The 21,471-nt window shown below is 41.2% G+C and overlaps 1 protein-coding gene across 1 annotated transcript in view; it reads left to right on the plus strand.

The window, feature by feature from the left end:
• LOC110491690 (zinc finger protein 385C) overlaps window positions 1-21,471 on the plus strand; it is a 152,918-nt gene that overhangs the window by 43,494 nt on the left and 87,953 nt on the right. The window contains exon 2 of the mRNA XM_021565326.3: window positions 19,863-20,011. Coding sequence (XP_021421001.3) covers window positions 19,863-20,011 — 149 coding nt within the window. The remainder of the gene's footprint in view (window positions 1-19,862; window positions 20,012-21,471) is intronic.

Here is a 21,471-nt window from a genome sequence, read left to right on the forward strand (position 1 = left end):
GCAGCCAAGAGGCCCATGATCACTCTGGATGAACTGCAGAGATCTACAGCTGAGGTGGGAGACTCTGTCCATAGGACAACAATCAGTCGTATATTGCACAAATCTGGCCTTTATGGAAGAGTGGCAAGAAGAAAGCCATTTCTTAAAGATATCCATAAAAAGTGTAGTTTAAAGTTTGCCACAAGCCACCTGGGAGACACAGCAAACATGTGGAAGAAGGTGCTCTGGTCAGATGAAACCAAAATTGAACTTTTTGGCAACAATGCAAAACGTTATGTTTGGCGTAAAAGCAACACAGCTGAACACACCATCCCCACTGTCAAACATGGTGGTGGCAGCATCATGGTTTGGGCCTGCTTTTCTTCAGCAGGGACAGGGAAGATGGTTAAAATTGATGGGAAGATGGATGGAGCCAAATACAGGAACATTCTGGAAGAAAACCTGATGGAGTCTGCAAAAGACCTGAGACTGGGACGGAGATTTGTCGGATGGAATTGTGATAGACTACATCCAGTTTGCTGAGTAGAGTGTTGGAGGCTATTTTGTAAATAACATCGCCGAAGTCAAGGATCGGTAGGATAGTCAGTTTTACGAGGGTATGTTTGGCAGCATGAGTGAAGGAGGCTTTGTTGCGAAATAGGAAGCTGAGTCTAGATTTGATTTTGGATTGGAGATGCTACATGTGAGTCTGGAAGGAGATTTTACAGTCTAACCAGACACCTAGGTATTTGTAGTTGTCCACATATTCTAAGTCAGAACCGTCCAGAGTAGTGATGCTAGTTGGGCGGGCGGGTGCGGGGAGCAATCTTAAAAGCAGTTGGAGGCCACGGAATGAGTTTTGTATGGCATTGAAACTCATTTGAACATTTGTTAACTTCTCTAGGGTAGGGGGCTGCATTTGGAATTTTGGATGAAAAGCATTTCCAAATGAAACTACCTTCTACTCAGGCCCAGAAGATAGGATATGCATATAATTAGTAGATTGGGATAGAAAACACTCTACCGTTTCCAAAACTGTTCAAATAATGTCTGTGAGTATAACAGAACTGATTTGGCAGGCGAAACCCTGAGAAAAATCCATTCAGGAAGTAGGATTTTTTGTTCTTGTTGTAGTTTTCTGTTCATTGCCATTACAGTATCCATTGCCTTAGGACTCCAATTGAAATATTGTTGATTATTTAGGCTAAAAACAACCTTGAATATAAACATCGTTTGACATGTTTCTATGAACTTTAAGGATACAATTTTATTTTTTTGTCTGCCTGTTGTGACTGCGTTTGAGCCTGTGGATTACTGAAGAAAAATTGAGGTTTTCGGATATAAAGAGAGACTTTATTGAACAAAAGGAACATTTATGGAATAAATGAATGTCTTCTGAGTGCAAACATATGAAGATCATCAAAGGTAAGTGATTAATTTTATCTCTATTTCTGACTTGTGTAACTCTTCTACTTGGCTGGTTACTGTTTTTCTGCTGGGCTATGTTCTCAAATAATTGTAAGGTATGCTTTCGCCGTAAAGCATTTTTTAAATCTGACACCGTGGTTGGATTCACAAGAAGTTCATCTTTAAACCTATGTAAAATAGTTGTATATTTTCTGATTTTTTTCTGTATTTTTCTGTATTTTCTGTATTTGAATTTGGCTGTATTTCAATCTCACTGGATGTTGGCCAGGTGGGACTCTAGCGTCCCACATACCCTAGAGAGGTTAACACAGTGTCCACAGAAGGGCCAGATGTATACAGAATGGTGTCATCTGCGTGGAGGTGGATCAGAGAATCACCAGCAGCAAGAGCGACATCATTAATATATACAGAGAAGAGAGTCGGCCCGAGAATTGAGCCCTGTGACATCCCCATAGAGACTGCCAGAGGTCCGGACAACAGGCCCTCCAATTTGACACACTGAACTCTATCTGAGAAGTAGTTGGTGAACCAGGCGAGGCAGTCATTTGAGAAACCAAGGCTGTTGAGTCTGCCGTTAAGAATGCAGTGATTGAAAGTCGAAAGCCTTGACCAGGTCGATGAAGTCGGCTGCACAGTAGTCTTTTATCGATGGCGGTTATGATATCGTTTAGGACCTTGAGTGTGGCTGAGATGCATCCATGACCAGCTCGGAAACCAGATTGCATCGCGGAGAAGGTGCGGTGGGATTCGAACTGGTCGGTTATCTGTTTGTTAACTTGGCTTTCGAAGATTTTAGAAAAGCAGGGAAGGATGGATATAGGCCTATAGCAGTTTGGGTATTGAGTGTCTCCCCCTTTGAAGAGGGGGATGACCCCGGCAGCTTTCCAATCTTTGGGGATCTCAGACAATACGAAAGAGAGGTTGAACAGGCTAGTAATATGGTTTGCAACAATTTCAGCTGATAATTTTAGAAAGAGATGGTCCAGATTGTCTAGCCCAGCTGATTTGTAGGGATCCAGATTTTGCAGTTCTCTCAGTACATCAGCTGGATTTGGGTGAAGGAGAAGCGTGCGGGGCTTGGGAAAGTTGCTGCAGGGGGTGCAGAGCTGTTGGCCGGGGTAGGGGTAGCCAGGTGGAAAGCATGGCCAGCCATAGAAAAATGCTTTTTGAAATGATCAATTATCGTAGATTTATCGGTGGTGACAGTATTTCCTAGCCTCAGTGCAGTGGGCAGCTCGGAGGAAGTGCTCTTATTCTCCATGGACTTTACAGTGTCCCAAAATGTTTTGGAATTAGTGCTACAGGATGCAAATTTCTGTTTGAAAAAGCTAGCCTTAGCTTTCCTAGCTGACTGTGTATATTGGTTCCTGACTTCCCTGAATGTTGCAGATTGCGGGGGCTATTCTATGCTAATGCAGAACGCCATAGGATGTTTTTGTGCTGGCAGTCAAGTCTGGGGTGAACCAAGGGCTATATCTGTTCTTAGTTCTACATTTTTTGAATGGGGCATGCTTATTTAAGAGGGTGAGGAAAGTACTTTTAAAGAGCAACCAGGCATCCTCTACTAACGGGATGAGGTCAATGTCCTTCCAGGATACCCGGGCCAGGTTGATTAGAAAGGTATGCTCGCTGAAGTATTTTAGGGAGCGTTTGACAGTGATGAGGGGCACAGCTGGGGGCTGAGGGTGTCTAGAACAAGCGGCAACGGTGAGAGACTTGTTTCTGGAAAGGTGGATTTTTAGAAGTAGAAACTCTGCAGGCTATCTCTGCAGTAGATTGCAACTCCACCCCCTTTGGCAGTTCTATCTTGTTGGAAAATGTTGTAGTTGGGAATGGATATTTCAGGATTTTTTTGTGGCCTTCCTAAGCCAGGATTCAGACACAGCTAGGACATCAGGGTGTGCTAAAGCAGTGAATAAAACAAACTTATGGAGTAGGCTTCGGATGTTAACATGCATGAAACCAAGGCTTTTACGGTTACAGAAGTCAACAAATGAGAGTGCCTGGGGAATAGGAGTGGTGCTGGTGGCTGCAGGGCCTGGATTAACCTCTACATCACCAGAGGAACAGAGGAGGTGTAGGATAAGGGTACGGCTAAAAGCTTTAAGAACTGGTCTCCTAGTGCGTTCGGAACAGAGCGTAAAATTAGAAGATTTCTGGGCGTGGGAGAATAGATTCAAGATATAATGTACAGACAAGGGTATGGTAGGATGTGAGTACAGTGGACTTAATCCTAGGCATTGAGTGACAATGAGAGAGGTTTTGTCTCTAGAGGCACCAGTATTCCAGGTGAGGTCACCGCATGTGTGGGGGGTGGGACAAAAGGCTATCTAAGGCATATTGGGCAGGCTGGGGGCTCTACAGTGAAGTAAGACAATAATAACTAACCAAAACATCAATAGACAAGGCATATTGACATTTGGGAGAGGCATGTGTAGCCAAGTGATCATAGGGCCCAATGAGTAGCGATAGGTGAGTCAGGGAGCCGTTCAGTAGTCACTACTATGCTAGGCTAGCTGTAGACACCGTGATTCAGACAGCTAGCGGGCCGGGGTTAGCAGATGGGCCTTCGGCGACATCGCAACGGAAGAGCCTGTTGAAACAACCTCGGACGATTACGTCGGCAGACCAGTTGTGATGGATCGCGGTGCTCCGTGTCGGCAGTAAAGGGTCCAGGCCAATTGGCAAAATAGGTATTATAGCCCAAGAATTAGCTGGTGGACCTCTTCAGCTAGCCGGGAGATGGCCCTAGCTTGAGGCTAGCTCAAGGCTAACTGGTGGTTGCTTCAGGACAGAGCCGCTAGCCAAGAGTAGCCACTCGGATTGCAGCTCGCTAGCTGCGATGATCCAGTGTAAAGGTTCAGAGCTTGCGATAGGAATCTGGAGAAAGCAGTCTGATATGCTCTGGATTGATATCGCGCTGTGCAGACTGGCCGGTATTAACCGAGCTGAGGCTGGCTGGTGTAGCGAGTTAACGGTGAAGACCGCTAGCAGTGGCTAACTGACTACTAGCATTTCGCTACACCCGCAATAACATCTGCTAAACATGTGCATGTGACCAATATCATTTTATTTTATTTTATTTGAAGACCTGACACAGATCAATGCAAAACACTCACCAGTAAACCTTTTGGTATCAGAATCTGTTCTGTCTTGGCGAAAATCAGACTTCTCCTTCACTGTTGCTGTTAGTGTTAGTCAAAAATATCAGCGAAAAGTAGTCGTTGTCTGTCTCTCTGTTTACCTCTGCCAAGGCACACTTCATACAGCACCCCCACTGGCATACAGTAGAAATCAGTGTATTAAGTGTATCAGTGAATGGCGCCTCGGTGGATGACCTTGTTATCTATAACCTTGATTAATAAAGCAGCCATTGTGTGTGCGTGTGCATGTGTGTGTGCGGGTGTGTCAAGTACTGTATATAGCCGCCTCTCTGTCCTGACTCATCTGTCTCTTTGGGACTAGCCCTTTGTCTATCAATCTGTTTGGTCTGACTGTCCGTCCGTCCTTCTACTTATCTGAGCTACTTGTTGTGCTTCCGAGTGGCGCAGCGGTCTAAGGCACTGCAACTCAGTGCTAACGGTGTCACTTCAGACACCCTGGTTCAAATCCAGGCTGTATCACAACCGGCTGTGATTGGGAGTCCATTGGGTGGCGCGCAATTGACCCAGCATCATCCGGGTTTAGCCGGTGTAGGCCATCATTGTAAATCAGAATTTGTTCTTAACTGACTAGCCTAGTTAAATAAAGGTTAAATAAAAGAAAATAATGAATAATGAAAAACCCGTCCTGGATAAAAACATCTTTACGCCGTTTAAGACCTTGTGTCAGCTTCCTGTTATTTCGGAGGAGATGTGGGAAGTCTGAGCCCCTCCACACCCAAGGAGAATTTGATGTTTTAATTACCCCGATGATCACAGATCATTCACCTCTGGCTGTCTTTCTCCCGTTTTCATTTTGTCTTTCTCTTTCGTGCTTTTCTCTATCTGTCCCCTCTTCACATCTCTCTTGTTCTTTTCTCTCTCTTTCACTCTCTCACTTGTTCTCATTTTCTCTCTTATTATTTTGTCTCTCTCGTTCTTTCACTAGGTCTCCCTTTTCTCCTCCCAATTTCTCCCTCAATCTCTCTCTCTCTCTTTTCAACACATATCAAGGTTCTGTGATCAGAGAGGGCAGCACCGGCGGCAACACAATATTTATATTTGTAATTACAGGAAGCACATTGGATGGTGCCTTCGCGTGGTTCATCAATGTCCTGTCCTGTACTGTCTTGTCCTGTCTTGTCTGTATCTAAGTTGGGGCTGCTGCTAACATGCTGCTAACACATGGCCTCCCTATCCGTCTTTGTAGTACTATGGGTTAACTTTTCACTGCAGTGGGCTAAATCAGGGTCACACGTAGTGTTTCTTGGTAGTCTTAAACAAATCTACTTTGAAACAAAAGCATATACCTCACACAGATGGTTATGGGCTTAAAAAATACATAGAGTTTGCATCTCAATATTACATGTTATATACATCACTGAAAACTGAAATATATCAAAACCATTTGAAACACCAGATTGTCAGTTTTTATTAATTATGAAATTTTGAAAAATATTAAGAACATTCCATCTATGAGGCCACTAGGTAATTTGACTGCAGGAAAGGGCTACGGTGTTGACAATGGAGTAGTCAGATGCTGCTTTCTGTGTAGCAAAGCCCATGTTCAACACCTGCTTCCTTCTTCAATCATACCTGTAGGTCTATTCTTGGGCGCTTGACTTTGTATAAAAGTGGGGGTGCATTTCTAAAACTATTTTAATGCAACTCTGTATTGTTTCTCAACAGGGAATTCCTGTTTACATGACAGAATAAACTAGTCTATTGAAAGAATAGACTAGATTTTGTTTTTGCACAATGAATTAAATAGAAAGAGTAGACTAGACTCGTTTTCTGATTAGATTACTAATCTACCACCATCACTCAAAGTCCCACTAGGGCTACATGATATGGGCCCCAAAAAAGGCAATCATTTAAACATTTTTATTTTATTATTTTTTTTACACGATTTTTTGTGCAATTTATATAAAAAAAATACTTGGGTGAACTGTTCTAACTTTTCGAATCATAGAAATAGAATGATTATTCAAATTCTATGGTTAATGTTGTTTAGCATGAAAACGAATGAAAAAGCCAGGTACTGTAGGAGAAAAGACAGTACTGTATGATGATCACACTTGCAGGCGATGTCATGGCGATGTTGGCTAGCTAAGCTCATGCATAGAAACACGTCATCGGGTTTAACGGTCGTTTCACGCCAAACAGCGCATGAGCAGGCCATCAAAGGCACTCATTCGATATAAAGTTGTTTTTGACAAAAATGAAAACGTGTCACTTTGTCACTTTCACAAGGTTAGAGTAATAACATGTTCAACTACTTAAAACCTTGGCTCGAGACTAGATTGGGCTTTTAGATTTTGAGAAAATTAACAACAAAGGAAGAATTTTTCACTTCACTCATTGACTTCTCAAACCCCCCCGGCCTGGTCTGTTTGGTCTGTTTCAGAAGCGTTCCCGGAAGTCTCGCGATGTTGCGTTTCTGGGTTTATAAACTCTGTGGTATGAGTTTTTGTGACCAGGTAGGATCCAAATTGTTGGTTAGCGTTATGTGTATTAAAGTTGTCAAAAGTTTAGTATATTGTCTCATATTCCTAGAAATAAATGATTACATTAAGCTTGTGACTCTACACACTTGTTGAATACATTTGCTGTTTGTTTTGGTTGTGTTTCTGATTATTTTGTGCCCAATTGAAATGAATAGTAAATAATGTATTGTGTGATTTTGAAGTCACTTTTATTGTAAATAAGGAAATTATATTTTTCTAAACACTTCTACATGGATGTGGATGCTACCATGATTACTGAATGAATCGTGAATAATGATGAGTGAGTAAGTTATAGATGCACAAATACTGTATCATACCTAAGACTTACTAACCAACTAATCTGTAACTTTCTAAACTATCGATGCCAGCTACCCAGCAAAGGGCTACCTGTCATCAGCATCTGGCTCCTCAGAGAAGAGGCCATACGCCAAACTATATAGTAAAATACTATATTGCATTCCGTCTCAGTTGTTCATTCAGTTAAGCCTGTACTCGATTGAAATTACAGTACAACAGAACAGATGAACAGGGATTACATTTACTCGCAAGGGTGGCCTAAAAAGAGCCTCATGTATGTGCGTGAGGCTCTCAGGTGTTCCGTGTCTGGCTGCTCTATTCATAGAATGTTCTCCTGGACTCTATGAGTCCCTTGAGGGACATAAATAATAACAATGCCTTTGTAGGGCGTGTTTCATTTGACCGCTCATGTACAGTAGGTACATGTCTCGGTCAGCCAGTTATGTCGATCTTTCCCAAGTTGGTTAATCCTATTGGAGCAGTGGTTAGCGAGTTTGCCTACGGGCTTGGAAACCCAGGTTCAAGATTTTGGTTCGAGACCCTCAAGGGGCATTGCTGTCGTTTAAGTTATGCTTAAATGACTGGTAGGTTACAAAACACACAAACATGTGAAAAGGGTTACATAGTGCAAGTTTCAACCCTTTATGGAACTGCTGTCAGTCCCTTGTTCTGTCAGTGGGTTGTTCCAATTACCAATTATATGATGCACAGCCCTCATTTATCAGATCCCATTGATAAACGAGGCACCCTGCCTGGTGTGGAAAGGATACAGTCAGCCCATCAAACAGATGGAGAGAGCAGGTGGAGAGAGAAAGAGAAGGGGAGAGAGAGAGAGGAAGAGAGGGAGAGGGGGAGGGAGGCAGGGAAACTACGAGAGTGGGAGAGAGAGGAAGGGAGGGGAGGGAACAAGAGAGAGAGAGACAGGCAGAGACAGAGAGAGACACTGCAAGAGAGAGAAAGAGCAAACAGGGAGAGAGAAAGAGAGAGTGAGGGTCTGTAAATTTCCCCTGGCACTGTGTAGAACAAGGAGCCAGTTTAAAAACTTCCCATCAGCTCTCTCTCTCGCTCTCCTGTAATTTGGCCCTGGCGGGGTCGCTCATTCACGGGCCACCACCGCACACTGCTAATCGCTTTCCCAGAAGGCCTGTGTGAACGGCTGAGGGGCTGCACGAGGTGCTGACTGTTCCATTGCATGCAGCTGTTGAGGACTGTAAAAGATGACTGCATTCTGATATAGTCGTCAGGGCAGAGGAAATGGGTAGAGTGTGTGTGTATGTGTGTGTGTCTCATCATGGATTATACTAGCAGTTGACAGACAGGCCCTTTAACTGTTTTGGTACATTGTTCCCTCAACAACTGGTGGAGGGTCAGATGTGTTGATCATAATCCTAGATCATTTATTAAGGCCCTCAGTTATCTACATGTATGTGCTCATGTATTGCAAAGCCTACTAACTAGCCAATGCAACTTGTGAATCAGCCCCTGACAGACAGGCCCTTAAAGACCCAGTGTAGTAAACAAAGTTGATTTTTTTTAAATAAAAAAAATCCAAATATGAGGTTGGAAGAATACTGTGCAATTGTGATAATCCCGTTTAAGTGTAAGAACGGTTTGAGAAGACATTTAAGATATTTCAGCCTGTGGGGTGGAGTTTTGGCCGTCCATGGTGACATCACCATGCTCTAAATTAGTTAATAGACCAATAAGAAATAGAGTTCCAAACCTCTCCGCCAATAACAGCTAATTTTCAGTTTCCCCCTCCCCACTCCCAGACAGTCCTAGCAAAATTCTTGCTTAAGAAAATTATGCATTGGACCGTTAACAGCTGATCTAGGGACAGATATTGTTTGGCTCATACTGGTACGAATATGGGCTAGGTTAGGGAAATAGCATTATTCCGTTGACCAATGTGTGGTCTATGCACATGTCTAAGTTAGAGGGAGGACATTTCAATCCAAAATAAAAGTTTGTCAGATGTTTTCATACTTTAAAAGTAGTGATCTGATAAGACAAATCCACTTTTGTAGAGCCATCCATATGCCAAAGTATATAGTTATCCCTGTTTCTGACCCCACTCTCTGAGGGTTTCTCATGGGGAGTGGGATATGCAAAAAACACATTTCCTATTCACACATGCACATGTGTGAAATAGGACAAATGTAAGCACCAACCTAATTATCTTATTTTATATTATAGCTACTGTAGTAGGTAGGGTTGCACATTTTGGGGAATATTCAGAGGTGGAAACTTTACTTGGGAATTAACGGGAATATACGGGAATTAATGGGAATATATGGGAATTTACGGAAATATATGCAAATTAATATTAATACCATTTAAATGTGAATGTTTTTTGCATTGGATATACAGTTGGTTGGAAGTTTACATACACTGAGGTTGGAGTCATTAAAACTCGTTTTTCAACCACTCCACAAATTTCTTGTTAACAAACTATAATTTTGGCAAGTCGGTTAGGACATCTACTTTGTGCATGGCGCAAGTCATTTTTCCAACAATTGTTCACAGACAGATTATTTCACTTACAATTCACTGTATCACAATTCCAGTGGGTCAGAAGTTTGCATACACTAAGTTGACTGTGCCTTTAAACAGCTTGGAAAATTCCAGAAAATTATGTCATGGCTTTAGAACCTTCTGATAGGCTAATTGACATCATTTGAGTCAATTGGAGGTGTACCTGTGGATGTATTTCAAGGCCTACCATCAAACTCAGTACCTCTTTGCCTGACGTCATGGGAAAATCCAAAGAAATCAGCCAAGACCTCAGAAACACAATGGTAGACCTCCACAAGTTCGATTCATCCTTGGGAGCAATTTCCAAACGCCTGAAAGTACCACGTTCATCTGTACAAACAATAGTACGCAAGTATAAACACCATGGGAACACGCTGCCGTCATACCGCTCAGGAAGGAGACGCGTTCTGTCTCCTAGAGATGTACGTACTTTGGTGCAAAAAGTGAAACTCAATCCCAGAACAACAGCAAAGGACCTTGTGAAGATGCTGGAGGAAACAGGTACAAAACCATCTATATCCACAGTTAAACAAGTCCTATATCGACATAACCTGATAGGCCGCTCAGCAAGAAAGAAACCACTGCTCCAAAATCACCATAAAGAAGGCAGACTACGGTTTGCAACTGCACATGGGGACAAAGATCATACTTTTTGGAGAAATGTCCTCTGGTCTAATGAAACAAAAATAGAACTGTTTGGCCATAATGACCATCGTTATGTTTGGAGGAAAAACAAGCCGAAGAACACCACCCCAACCGTGAAGCACGGGGGTGGCAGCATCATGTTGTGGGGGTGCTTTGCTGTAGCAGAGACTGGTGCACTTCACAAAATAGATGGCGTCATGAGGACGGAAAATTATGTGGATATATTGAAGCAACATCTGAAGACATAAGTCAGGAAGTTAAAGCTTGGTCGCAAATGGGTCTTCCAAACGGACAATGACCCCAAGCATACTTCCAAAGTTGTGGCAAAATGGCTTAAGGACAACAAAGTCAAGATATTGGAGTGGACAACACAAAGCCCTAACCTCAATCCTATAGCAAATTTGTGGGCAGAACTGAAAAAACGTGTGCGAGCAAGGAGGCCTACAAACCCTACTCAGTTACACCAGCTCTGTCAGGAGGAATGGGCCGAAATTCACCCAACTTATTGTGGAAAACTTGTGGAAGGCTACCTGAAACGTTTGACCCAAGTTAAACAATTTAAAGAAAATGCTACCAAATACTAATTGAGTGTATGTAAACTTCTGACCCACTGGGAATGTGATGAAAGAAATAAAAACTGAAATAAGTCATTCTCTCTACAATTATTCTGACATTTCACATTCTTTAAACAAAGTGGTGATCCTAACTGACCTAAGACATAATTTTTTTTACTAGGATTAAATGTCAGGAATTGTGAAAAACTGAGTTTAAATGTATTTGGCTAAGGTGTATGTAAACTTCCGACTTCAACTGTACACATAGAGAAGACCCGCTCAGAGTAGACACACACAATACGCACACACACACTCAACCCTGCTCCTTCTCTAGTTTCCCAGCTGCCAGCTGATCTGGGAACAGCATTCTGTCACCATCTTTATGAGGGGCAGCGAGAGAGAGAGGGGGAGGGAGAGAGAGAGAGAGAGAGGGAGGAAGGAAGGGAGAGAGAGAAAGAACATGTGGGGCATAAACCATCCTTTACGGCCTGCTTTTATGTGCCTGTCTGAGACACATCATGGTTTTATTCTCTTTCCCCACTCGGGACAGACTGATGAGTGCTAGTATTTACAGGGTAGAGATATGCTGGGCCATCATCTGGGGGTCGTCTACTGTATATAGTGATGGGCACATAGCCTCATACTGTGTGTGTGGTGCTGGGTACAAAGCCTGTTTTTAAGCTAATTTCTCATTTTGCCATGGAGCAGAGAAAACATTTTATAGTTTGTATGTGTATAATTGCAGGAAATTAGTTTTTAAACATTTTCTCTCAGCCCCAGGGCAAAATGTGTAGAATTACAGGAGATTAGCTTTGAAACAGACATTTTACACTTTTTGCAATGGGGCTGAAAGAAAATTATAAGTTTTAAAACAAATTTCCTGCAATGAAACACATTTTGCCAAGGCTTGGGCCATGTTCTTATGCGATCTGAGTGACTCAAACGTGACAAAATCAAAGGGGGACACATGCCAGCAGTGGTGTGCCGCTGCTAAATGCATTTAGGGGAAACACTGCATAGCCTTGTGTCTGGTGCTGGAAACCTAGCCTCATGTGTATGGTGCTGGATACATAGCCTTGTGTGTGTGTCATACTGGCTGGCTGTACCAGACAAACTGTTAGTGTGTACTCAGCCACTGTTGGCAGTTTGAGTCACACTCTGTCACCAGGAGATCAGCCAATGATTGGCAACCTCTAATGGGCTGCCTCGAGGGAAATCCAAAAATGTTACCGGTAACTTTCGAAATCATCAAAAAGTTTCAAGGACTTTAGGTCATTTTCATAACATGCCAAATATGAAATAATAATACACATTTTTTAATTATGAAAAATAGAATGACAAAGCAGCAAAACATTCTAAATATAGCCTAACCCATCAACTTAGTGAATACCGTTGGTGTTTAATTTGAGGGTTTCAGCATGGAACATCCTTTATATTTTTACACGCTTTTATTTATTTTACTATGTCAATATGTCTTTGTAAGTGTTTTGATGCTGAACTGGTGGCAGTTGTGAAAAAAGTAAATATTTGGAGTTAATTGCAAATTCTGTCATTGTTGATAAAAAAATGTTTTTCTTAATTAATTACCCTTACAAAATATCACATAAAAAAAATCACATTCCAGCAACTTAGCACCCTGCATCCCACTGCTGATTTGCATCTGAAGCTAAGTGGGGACGGTCCTAGTTGGTCCCTGGATGGGAGCCCAGATGTAGCTGTAAGTGGTAAGAAATAAACATGTGAGAAAAAAAAGTAATGTATGGGAATGGGAAAAATCTAATCTAATCAAATAAATAATAATAAGCTTCAAGTGAAGTTTTTCACTCGTGTCCAAAAACAAAGGACATTCATTTTTCCCTTGTGAATTATTATCCGATTTTACTCACATGTTTATTTTCCACCACTTCCAGCTACATCTGGAAGTCCAGGGTCCTATCCTGCTTAGCTTTAGAGGCAGACCAGCAGTGGGATGCAGAGTGCTATTTTGCTGGAATGAATGTGCCAAAACTTACAAAAACTATTTTTTTGCATGCATTTATAATGTATTTGTTCTCGCATTTAAAAATGATTTCCTTGCAATATTTTGTTTTGTTATCAATACTTTTGGGTTAATGTTTTGCTTTCAATATCATTATTTTTGTTTGAAATGCTAAGAATTCGGTTCTTGACTTCAGAAGTTTTACTTGATAAATTGCACAAAAGCAACTCACTCACTAGAGGATTGCACCATATAATAACACTATGACTCTATTAAAGGTGTTTAAAGCGGCAGTTTCTTATTGAAACATTAACAAAGAGGACTCCCCGCCACAGTTTTTGTAAAAAGCTGAGGGATGGGCTGGAGAAATATAACCACTCTCAAATCCATAGACTACGCAATGGATGCAAAGACTGACCATCCATGATACAAAAAATATAGTTTTAACCATATTTTAACAGTGGTTATTTACATTTACTTTGTTTACAAACATTGGAGTTAAAAAAGCTTATATTATGAGTTCTGATGGGTTATAACAGTTGAACTAAGCTCATGAGGCATTTCTACGTTATGTTCTTCAAGAATCAATGGGTACATATCATGAATTTCAGAATGATGTAGCAACTAAGGATAGCCCCTTTAACAGGCAGTGACCATCAAACAGCAAAACGATGTCGCTATTTGAACGTGATCCATTATCCTGCTCCAGAAAATGTATTCTGTCCACTGTTCCGCAAATGTCCCGCAAAATGTTTTCCTTGTCCCACATTTTGGCTTTTTAGATGTGGTCACCTTAATTCCACCGGTAGAAACATTGTTACTGCAACATGTTAACACCATCTTTTCACATGTGAGGAGAATAGTATTATTTCACCTCACATGTGAGGTGAGTCTCAGCACACTCGGGATCGATGCACAATTCAATTGATTTAGGCTGAGCTTTCGGTCCTCAGACCTCCTCAAGTGAAACTGCAAACTTGCAAACTTTACCCTTTTGTAAGAGTAGGCTATTTTCTCTTGAACCCTACAGTACTATAGGTCTGTCTATAAACTAGATAGACTCATGGACAATATGGACACAGATGTATATATACAGTGCCTTGCGAAAGTATTCGGCCCCCTTGAACTTTGCGACCTTTTGCCACATTTCAGGCTTCAAACATAAAGATATAAAACTGTATTTTTTTGTGAAGAATCAACAACATGTGGGACACAATCATGAAGTGGAACGACATTTATTGGATATTTCAAACATTTTTAACAAATCAAAAACTGAAAAATTGGGCGTGCAAAATTATTCAGCCCCTTTACTTTCAGTGCAGCAAACTCTCTCCAGAAGTTCAGTGAGGATCTCTGAATGATCCAATGTTGAACTAAATGACTAATGATGATAAATACAATCCACCTGTGTGTAATCAAGTCTCCGTATAAATGCACCTGCACTGTGATAGTCTCAGAGGTCCGTTAAAAGCGCAGAGAGCATCATGAAGAACAAGGAACACACCAGGCAGGTCCGAGATACTGTTGTGAAGAAGTTTAAAGCCGGATTTGGATACAAAAAGATTTCCCAAGCTTTAAACATCCCAAGGAGCACTGTGCAAGCGATAATATTGAAATGGAAGGAGTATCAGACCACTGCAAATCTACCAAGACCTGGCCGTCCCTCTAAACTTTCAGCTCATACAAGGAGAAGACTGATCAGAGATGCAGCCAAGAGGCCCATGATCACTCTGGATGAACTGCAGAGATCTACAGCTGAGGTGGGAGACTCTGTCCATAGGACAACAATCAGTCGGATATTGCACAAATCTGGCCTTTATGGAAGAGTGGCAAGAAGAAAGCCATTTCTTAAAGATATCCATAAAAAGTGTCGTTTAAAGTTTGCCACAAGCCACCTGGGAGACACACCAAACATGTGGAAGAAGGTGCTCTGGTCAGATGAAACCAAAATTGAACTTTTTGGCAACAATGCAAAACGTTATGTTTGGCGTAGAAGCAACACAGCTCATCACCATGAACACACCATCCCCACTGTCAAACATGGTGGTGGCAGCATCATGGTTTGGGCCTGCTTTTCTTCAGCAGGGACAGGGAAGATGGTTAAAATTGATGGGACGATGGATGGAGCCAAATACAGGACCATTCTGGAAGAAAACCTGATGGAGTCTGCAAAAGACCTGAGACTGGGACGGAGATTTGTCTTCCAACAAGACAATGATCCAAAACATAAAGCAAAATCTACAATGGAATGGTTCAAAAATAAACATATCCAGGTGTTAGAATGGCCAAGTCAAAGTCCAGACCTGAATCCAATCGAGAATCTGTGGAAAGAACTGAAAACTGCTGTTCACAAATGCTCTCCATCCAACCTCACTGAGCTCGAGCTGTTTTGCAAGGAGGAATGGGAAAAAATTTCAGTCTCTCGATGTGCAAAACTGATAGAGACATACCCCAAGCGACTTACAGCTGTAATCGCAGCAAAAGGTGGCGCTACAAAGTATTAACTTAAGGGGGCTGAATAATTTTGCACGCCCAATTTTTCAGTTTTTGATTTTTTTTTTAAAGTTTGAAATATCCAATAAATGTCGTTCCACTTCATGATTGTGTCCCACTTGTTGTTGATTCTTCACAAAAAAATACAGTTTTATATCTTTATGTTTGAAGCCTGAAATGTGGCAAAAGGTCGCAAAGTTCAAGGGGGCCGAATACTTTCGCAAGGCACTGTATATACCGCAAAGTTACCATAATTATCTGTAAATTTGGTAATTAACAGATTTTTTTACATGTATATATATTATATATGTATATATATATATATATATATATGTATTTATGTATTTTTTTGTAATTTTTACATTTTAAAATATATTTTATATTAATACTTAAAAAAAAAAAGTTATTCAAGAATAAATTACCAAGATTTTCATAGATTTTACAGAAAATTTACCAAATTTACAGAAAATTATGGTAACTTTGCGGTAGTTTTGCAACCCTAATTGTGCTGGAGAAACGGGCGGTAGCTGGCTCTTATGTACGCTTCTGTGTGTGCATGGACTTGCTTGTGAATGATTGTGTGTGTGTGGGTGATTGTATGAGTACACTTGCTTGCATGTGTGTTTTTGGTAGACACCGCAGTCAATAGAACATGCTCTGGGTGGCACAGCTGGCCCTCTCCTGTGCCAATCACTGATCCCACTTTAGAGCCACCCATTGCTCAACGTTCACTCACTACAGGGCAGGCACTACCCAACTACCCACACAGGTGCCAGGCAAAGAGAGTGGACAACCATTGCCAGGGGAAACTCTGCCAAACCTTAACCAAACTGTCTGAAAACCACTTTGTTAAGTGGTTTGTGGTGTTCAGATGGGTTGGTCCTCATTCTAAAAGCCTCCTGTGTATTATTATATGCAGGTTTTCATTCGAACTGATCCCATAATGATAACTTACTATCTGAGCTGCTGAGTTAATGGTTATGTGGATGGGACTGCCATATTTGTGTCCACATATTCAAGGCTATGTAACGGTCCAGTTATTTCCCCGAAAGCTACAAAGTAGCAAGGAATCGTTGAGCTCTCTCTTTGTGGGTGTTGTCACGTTGCCTTTTAAGCATGTTGTCAAAGCTAGCTAGCAACACCCACCCTCCGCCGATTTGCATAAAAGTGGGATTTTCTGATCTCTGGTCGCCGAGCTCATACTCTCCAACTGTTAAGTCGCTTAATGTATCCTTGTGTCTCCTCCCCCCATTGAAAATGAATGGTTTCCAGTTATGAGTTTGCTAGAGTTAATGCTTTCTGGTTTTAAATGGGACACTTTTTAATACAATATAATATATGGCATTAAGCAGACGCTTCTATCCAAAGTGACTTAGAGTCATGCGTGCATACATGATTATGTATGGGTGGCTGAGTGGGAATTGAACCCACATCCCTTGCAAGCTCCATGCGCTACCAACTGAACCACATGTTCTACCAACTGAACCACACAAGACTACTTCTTTGAATGAATGATTCATGAAGGGCTAAAATACAATGCAGTGTTTACCCTGCCGTTGTATAGGGCTCTGTTCCCTCTGCCTAAAATGGATTGGTTTCAATTGAACATTTTGGTTAAGGTCCTAGATGCTGATTTGGGGGCCTTTGTGCCCCGTCCTGGAAAATAATCTAACACTTACATAAGGCTATTCAGCTTACTCATACAGTAAGTGTTCATTCAGTGCCAGCACGGCAACCTAATAAAAACATCTAGGCTACCCTAGTTGTCACACAACCTTGAAAAGCCTCTCTTTATCATTCATTTTCATTCCATGACTTCGCTTCTTTCATAATATTCCTTCACTCATTTCATGAGTACAGTGAATTTTAGCTGAGCTTCAAGTACAACCTCCACAACTGTAACGAGTGCGCTGAGAGTCGGGAAGCAAGTTCAGGGAGTGAGTGTTTTAATAAATAAAAGAAACAATGAACACGAAACACAAACAACGCACCGACATGAAAACAGAGTCAATAACACCTGAGGAAAGAACCAAGGGGAGTGACAGATATAGAGAAGATAATCAAGGAGGTGATGGAGTCCAGGTGAGCGTCATGAGGCGCAGGTGCGCGAGACGATGGTGACAGGTGTGCGGGAGAGGGAGTATACGTGACAACAACTAAATCATTATCGTGTTAGTTATGGAGCTATTATCGTTTGAAAAGCACAAAGCAAAATATTAGTATTTGTATTTATTATGGATCCCCATTAGTTCCTGCCAAGGCATCAGCTACTCTTCCTGGGATTTTTAAAACAGAGTTGAATATCATCCATCCCACCTCTTTTTAGTTCCACAATAATTAGTGCTGTAGTACATTAAGTACATTAAGGCTATGTGAATTAACAGAGTTCTTTTTGACCAAATTAAATGTTCAAACTAGCTTACAAGCCCCTTCAAAATCTTTAGTCGCACATGTACTATCTCTGATCAACTTATCGTAAACCAACATTGCAGCATTACAGTACCGACTACCGAGTCGAGACACTGCAAGATAATAATCATCTTTCGGCTTATTTCTAATAGATCAGATACTAAAGATTATTCCTCAGACGAACAAACCAGGAATAGCTTTCCGTTGATAGCACGTTAAGTAACACCTGTTATAGCCCCCTGATTACACAAGATTGACAGACAGCAAAGATGTGGAGCGTATGTTATGATATTAAATCAAGCTTGGTACAAATGTCGCAGAGTCATCTGCGTATACTCTGATCACCATATCTCAAACCAACATCGCACCATGGATTGTAAACTGTCATGGTCAAAACATATTGATGCAACAGTAGCTAAGATGGGGAGTCTGTCCATAATAAAGCGCTGCTCTGCCTTCTTAACAACGCTATCATCAAGGCAGGTCCTACAGGCCCTGGAATTGTCGCACCAGGACTACTGTCCAGTCGTGTGGTCAGGTGCCACAAAGAGGGATTACAATTGGCCCAGAACAGGGCGGCACAGCTGGCCCTTAAATGTACACGGATAGCTAATATTCATAATATGCATGTCAATTCCTCCTGGCTCAATGTAGAGGGAGAGATTGATTTCATCACTACTTGTATTTGTGAGAGGTATTGACAGGTTGAACTACTAGCACACAGGTCAGACATCCATGCATACCCCGCAAGACATGCCACCAGAGGTCTCTTCACAGTCCCCAAGTCCAGAACAGATTATGAGAGGCGCACAGTACTAGTACACAGTACAGGTGCATGACTACAAGAAACTCTATTCCACATCAAGTAACTCACGCAAGCAGTAAAATCTGATTTAAAAAACAAGTAAAAATACACCTTATGGACAGAGGGGACTTTGAAGAGACACACACACGGGGGACAGACACATGCATACACACACACACGATAACATACTTACTATGTACACATGGACTTTGTGTTGTAGATATGTGGTAGGATAGTAGCGGCCTAAGGGCACACAATTTATGTGTTATGAAATCTGTTGTGAAATGAATTGTAATGTTTTTAAAATTGTGCTGGGATGGAACAAATGACTGCACATCCAAGTGCTCTCCGGGTCTGGAGATGGAGATTGTTGAGAAGTAATGGAGAGGTTGTGAGATTTCCTCTTCAACTTCCCGCCATAAAGATGAACTGTGCACTTCTGCCCCCTTGTGGTTGTTCTGGAAATATTCACAGTAAGGCTTTAGAAGCATTGTGTGGCCCACTTTTGAGTTCAATTACCATCGTGCACCCTACTCTCCCCCACCACTTCAATCTATATAAAACTCCATCGAATGTAAACACATTTTAAGAGCCATTTAGTTGTTGCACAAGACTGCTCCTTTTAGAAATGATTCATTGCATGGGGCAGTATAGCATTTTGTAAGAATTTGTGTATATGCATATAAGGCACATATACTTTTCTTTATTTTATCAACAAAATATTAAACAAGTACCTGATATAGTAAGAAAATATATACATTTGTGCATTATTAAATTGAGATTTGAAAATAAATCATCCCTGAATTCTCTCCAAAATGCCTGAACTCCATTCATTATGTTGTCCATGCCAGGGCAATGTTTTATGCGCTATAATTCAGTCAATATCTGATGGATTTGAACAAATGTAAACGTTTGAAGTGTCTTTATCCATTGCCCAACTGTTACACTTATCAGTATTGTATTTGAACCTTTTAACAATTTTGACGACCATTGCTGCAATAAAGGAATCTTAATCTGGTTGATGCTAAAATCGATGTTGTGTTTCAGTCTTAACTGATCATAATTTATTTACCTTTGGTTGAACTCTCAAAGGGATGAAGAGGCCCAGGAGCCCCGGGCTGCTGGAGAATGTCCTCCTGCCGAAGGCCGAGGAAGAGGAGGAGGATGAAGAAGAGGAGCGAGCCGCCCCTGGGCGGAGGCCTAAGCGGGAGAGGAGACAGAGCAGTGTGACTCTGTGTGAGGTGTGTGATATCCATAGGAAAAATAAGTACATGTCCGGCTCTGTGTGTGTGTCTGCGTGCGCACCTTTATGTGTGTGCGCGCCTGTGTGCGGGTGTGTGTACGCCTGTGTGTACGATACAGGAATGATACTTTTAGTTTAAAACGATTCAGTGCGATTTGGTATAATTAGTGGAATGATTCAATACGATTCGATTTGATTTGATGTGCTAACATTTTTTGCAGGAACATATTCATTTTCCATTTTAAATTCAATTCTGATACTGATTGAGCTCAGGAGCTGGGCCTTCAGAAAGTATTCATACTCCTTGACTTAATTCACATTTGGCTGTGTTACAGCCTGACTTCAAAATGGATTAAATAAATATAAATTCTCACCCATCTACACACGATACATATATATTTCATTTATCCTAAAAACTCCTTAGTCCATGCCGATGACAAGCATACCCATAACATGATGCAGCCACCACACCACAATGCTTGAAAATATGAAGAGTGGATGTGTTGTGTTGGATTTGCCCCAAACATAACACTTAGTATTCAAGACTAAGTTCATTTCTTTGCCACATTTTTGCAGTTTTACTTTTGTGCCTAGTTGCAAACAGGATGCATGTTGTTGAATATTTTTATTCTGTACAGGCTTCCTTCTTTTCACTCTGTCATTTAGATTAATATTGTAGAATAACTACAATGTTGTTGATCCATTCTCAATTTTATCCTATCACAGCCATTAAACTCTGTAACTGTTTTAAAGTCACCATTGGCCTCATGGTGAAATTCCTGAGCGGTTTCCTTCCTCGCTGGCAACTGAGTTAGGAAGGACGCCTGTGTCTTTGTAGTGACAACTGGGTTTATTGATACATCATCCAAAGTGTAATTAATAACTTCACCATGCTCAAAGGGATATTCAGTGTCTGCTTTTTTTTTTTTTTTACCTCTCTACCAATATATGCTCTTCTTTGCGAAGCATTGGAGAACCTCCCTGGTCTTTGGGGTTGAATCTGTATTTGAAATTCACTGTTCAACTGTGGGACCTTACAGATAATTGTATTTGTGGGGTACAGAGATGATGTAGTCTTTCAAAAAATAATGTAAAACACCATTATTGCACACAGAATCCATGCAACTTATTATGTGACTTGTTAAGCAAATGTTTACTCCTGAGCTTATTTAGGCTTGCCATAACAAAGTGGTTGAATACTTATTGACTCAAGACATTTCACCTTTTCATTTTTTATTCATTTGTTAAACTTTCTAAATGCATAATTCCACTTTGACATGATGGGTAATTGTGTGTAGGCCAGTGACACAACATCTCAATTTTATTTCAGTATAAATTGAGGCTGTAACACAACAAATGTGGAAAAGGGGTGTGAATACTTTCTGTAGGCACTGTATACAGGTGGCTACACACACCTGTATGCTGTGTGTAGCCACCTGAACTAAGCCATAGGGCAGA

Source organism: Oncorhynchus mykiss, chromosome 16 (assembly GCF_057628025.1).
Source record: "Oncorhynchus mykiss isolate SJ-2025 chromosome 16, ASM5762802v1, whole genome shotgun sequence".
NCBI lineage: Eukaryota > Metazoa > Chordata > Actinopteri > Salmoniformes > Salmonidae > Oncorhynchus > Oncorhynchus mykiss.